At 43.5% G+C, this 4,349-nt stretch overlaps 1 protein-coding gene across 1 annotated transcript in view; it reads right to left on the reverse strand.

Annotated features, from left to right (window-relative positions):
* The window catches only part of slc4a5a (solute carrier family 4 member 5a), a gene marked incomplete at both ends in the record, with an annotated part of 38,368 nt that extends 34,274 nt beyond the window's left edge, over positions 1–4,094 (reverse strand). Inside the window, 2 exons of the mRNA XM_083913061.1 lie at positions 2,964–3,176; positions 4,037–4,094. Coding sequence (XP_083769187.1) covers positions 2,964–3,176; positions 4,037–4,094 — 271 coding nt within the window. The remainder of the gene's footprint in view (positions 1–2,963; positions 3,177–4,036) is intronic.
* Positions 4,095–4,349: the final 255 nt, after the last annotated feature.

Here is a 4,349-nt window from a genome sequence, read left to right on the forward strand (position 1 = left end):
ACTAAGGTTGGGGACCCACAAACCAAACAGGACGCCTCTTTTCCTTCGATGAGAGCTCAAATCCAACTGACCTGCCACTTATGAATGTAAACAGTGATCTTCAATATGAATCAACAGACATGGAAGTTGTCACTGAACATGTTCACTTACACTTTGTTTACGGCCAGCTGTATGCTGTTGTGAGTCATTCGATGCATTTCCTCTAATGATTGCACTATTGAAGCCTGTGCATCCAGATCACACATCTCTACCTGATTAGAAGCATTCAATCGTGAGCCGACTGTATTTAAAATCCATTTCATTATTGTACGGACGTTGAATTGGACCTGGTGCTGTAGGCTAAAGAGCTGTCAGCTGCTGCTAACCTATGGACTAGCTGTAGGGTAATTACTGTACACGGGGTGAGTCGATTGTATTGAAGGGCGTTATCGACAGCAACAACCCGTGACATCTAGGGTACTTAAGCTATATGTTGTTTTATCTGAATGGCAGTACAACATCCATGACAAGTACACCTTTCAAACCACGTGTTTGATGTAGAGTTCACCATTTGGTACCAACTCTTCAGTGAAGGCTCATTAGCTACTTTGGCAGCTAAACAGACTACAGTCGACCTTACGTCGTTCTTAGTGTAATGAGGATTATCAGAGTCTAATTTCCTTCCAATGCTCTCTAAGTTGTTTACTTTGCTCACAGAACCATTTCCTCATCTTTACTGTCCCTGCTATAATCCTCCTGCTGGTAACGGCACCTGTTCAACGTTCCTGCCTGTTAAAGGGAAGGTTTACGTTCCCACTGTGCGCACAAGATTGCTGGATTAATACCGTATATAATCTCTGTAAATCATAAATAAGTCATAGGGTGTAGTCTTAACCCACTCTATATGTAAAGTGTGTTGATGTAACTTTGTTATGATTTGGCACTGTGAACAAAACATCATTGAATAGATGCATATGCATGATTTTTACGCCCTGACTCACTCAAAACGACCACAATTAGTGCGTGGATAGGGTTCAAACTAAGCAAACACCTCTGCTGCACTTAGCACTGTTAGCATCACATCTATTTATCAAGGTCGTCGACCTTTCCAGCCAGGCTTTAAAAGCCAAATCAACAGTGTTCTGCTGCGACAGCCTACTCATTACTCTAACCTTAAACATAAGCTACGCGGTCTCAGGCTGTGTCTCAGACTCCTGCTGTTCACTGTTTAAACTGCTGGAAGGAAGCAAAATCTAATCAAAAGCATGAGGTAGAAGACTGCAACACAAGTGTAATATGTGACACAGTGTGGTTCAGGTCTGTGTCGATCATTTGAAGTAAAAGCCAACTTGGCAGCTGTGGGCAGAAAATGTGTGATATACATTAGACTTCACAGTGCTGCCTTACTTTCCCCGTAATTGCAGAAGGGTATTTATTCTACATGTGTTTCTTACATAATACATAACACACTGTCAGCAGGAGGGCAAGACTCAATTTATTAGTTAACATTGAGTGTGATTTTCATTTAAGCTGGACTATAAAGAAAATACAGATGTAGTGACAGGGATCCAGTGGCACACAGAGTCTGCTTCCATGGTTACCACACTTAGAGCGCCTGCGTTTCCTCATGGAGCGCTTGTCTACCTGTGTATTCGCCTGAGGAGAGCAGTGAGACCCCGCAGATCCAAGCAGGTACGCATGTGGTCTGAAAAGACCGTAAAGACTTAACTGAGATTACCTTATGGGCTGGGTTTAGGAAAGAAATGTTGGCTTTAAGTTGTCTTGTGATTCGAGATGCAGACAATAAATTCATGTTTAGTCTCACAGGGTTGGTGGTTGACACACAGTGCAGCTATTTAAAATGTTCCAGCAAACCAGAAACATGGAGGGGAGGTACAGGTGAAAACTAAGGCATTACGATTTGAGGTCAGTGAGACGTCTGTTGAATCTGTTTAAGGACGTTCTTCCTATATCATCATATGTCATTATATTTTAAAGGCAACAAGACACAGGTGAGGAAGAGTTACGGCCTGTAGCGTGGATCCAATAGTGTTGCTGCACTGTGACTGACATATAATAATAAGCATTGGTGGACTATTTATTTAAGCCCTGATGGAGTAATGCTTTAATGGTTTGACTGTGTATAATCTGATCTGGTATGTTCAAATATTTGGTGAAGTCTATGAATAAAATACATTGAAAAATAAGATGTGCTGATGATCTAATCATCACTTCAAATATGAGAGATTTGTTTAGATTTTGATTGGTATGCGGGTTGCGTCCTCTTTATGTCGAAGGACAGGAGAGAGAGACGAGAAGAGGAGAGCAGAGGAGATGAGTGCAACAGACGCATGTCTCAGTTGAAATGGAGCCTTTTCACAAAATGGAGGCAGAAGCAACAGATGAGACCAGGGTTTCGTCATTCATTCATTCATTTTCAACCGCTTGTCCCTGTAGGGGTCGCGGGGGGCTGGAGCCGATCCCAGTTGACATCGGGCGTGAGGCGGGGTACACACTGGACAGGACGCCAGTCATCGCAGGGCACATAGAGACGAACAGAGACAGACAACCATTCACACCTACGGGTGATTTAGAGTCATCAATGAACCCAACACCTGCACGTCTTTGGACTGTGGGAGGAAACCGGAGAACCCGGAGAAAACCCACGCAGACACGGGGACAACATGCAAACTCCACACAGAAGGGCCCCAGCTGAGATTCAAACCAGGAACCCTCTCGCTGTGAGGCGACAGTGCTAACCACCATAACACCGTGTCGCAAGGTTTTCAGAATACAATACAATATAAACAAAGCATTGGCAACATGCGATCTATCATATGACTGCTTTATCTGTGTCACAGCTCTTTTTTAAATAGGTTTACTCTTGCTGTTGAAAAAAAAAATAAAGTTGAATGAGACACACCTGACAGTGTATCACAGCTTATATTCATTTTATTCTGCACCTCTGCCGGCCACTGACTTACTTGTGTGGTTGATGTCTTGGAGACTCTGCTCGTTTGAATCCATGAGTCCCTCCTCTATGTCTATGTCCCTGTAGCGGTCGGGCGCCTGTTGTCTGTGGTGGTTGTAGCGCCTGTCCCTGTCCATGTCGGCACCCTCGCGACTAGAGCGCCTTCGCCTGCGTTTGCGTCGATATCCTCGTGGCACAGGGACACCGATGTAGATGGACTGATGATCTGGGGACAAAGACGGGCGGATGGTTACATGAATGGGCACTGAACTCATTTAAAAGCAAAAGTGAAGTGCCGATATAAGTTTCCTGTAGAACACCAGTTTACTTTAAGAACAAGCTTTAATGAGACCAGACCTTCTCCGAAAACAAGTGACTTAAATTAATGTTTCATAAAAAACAAGTGCACAGTGCAGATCAGCTTATTTCATTAATAATCATCATTAATTCCTCATACTCATGAATGCGTTTCCATGAATGTTCCACCACTTTAACAAACTGAGTAAATCCCGTTTCACACTGCGTCTGCTTATGAACAGCAGCGTTTGATGTTGTCACAGTCGCAAATAAAAGCAAATCAAGTCTATTCAGAATCACTTTCCTGTCACGTTTAGGGTATGATCCTTGTTTTGCAACAAAAATCTGGATGATGTGAGTTTGCTCATCTGCTGGCAATTAAGTTGTCACTTTAAAAACTAATTGCGCGCTGAACTCCGCGTGGAATAACGGCACAACGGGGAGATGCAAACCAATATTGGATGTTGGAAAAAGAAACAGAACCTGCTGCTCAGTGTGAAGACGGAACACACACAAACTCGTTCACACGTGCATGTGCAACTTCCCAACCCCAAACACACACACACACACACACTCATGTCAATCTTCATTCCTTGTTTGCAGTCCATTGACAGCATTCACCCACACCCACACACACTCTCAACACAAGATAGAAAAACTACAAGCTAGTGGGACGAATCAACAGTTTCATCATAATCATAGGAGAAAAAGTGGTCGACTCCATCATGGATGAACCAAAGATATTAACCATACTCATACACACACACACACACACACACACGCACTTACCCTCCTCATCCTCGTAGCGGAGGTGAGAGACGCCCGTCCCTCTGTCTCCATGGTCCATCCTGGTGGAGGAAGATAGACAAACAGTCAAAGTGATAGACACTTAAGGTATGTCTGTCTGTTCTTGTTATTTGTGTGTGTGTGTGTGTGTGTGTGTGTGTGTATGGTGTAAAATACACAATGGAAATGCATGTGCATGTGTGTCTTTACCTATGCACCTGTGTAGGACCTGTGTCTTTAATTGTACTTTGGTATATGTGTTGACATTTCTTCCCACACACGTGCACGTGTTTCATTGAGTTATGTGTGTGTGTGT

The sequence above is a fragment of the Echiichthys vipera genome (assembly GCF_963691815.1).
Source record: "Echiichthys vipera genome assembly, chromosome: 4".
NCBI lineage: Eukaryota > Metazoa > Chordata > Actinopteri > Perciformes > Trachinidae > Echiichthys > Echiichthys vipera.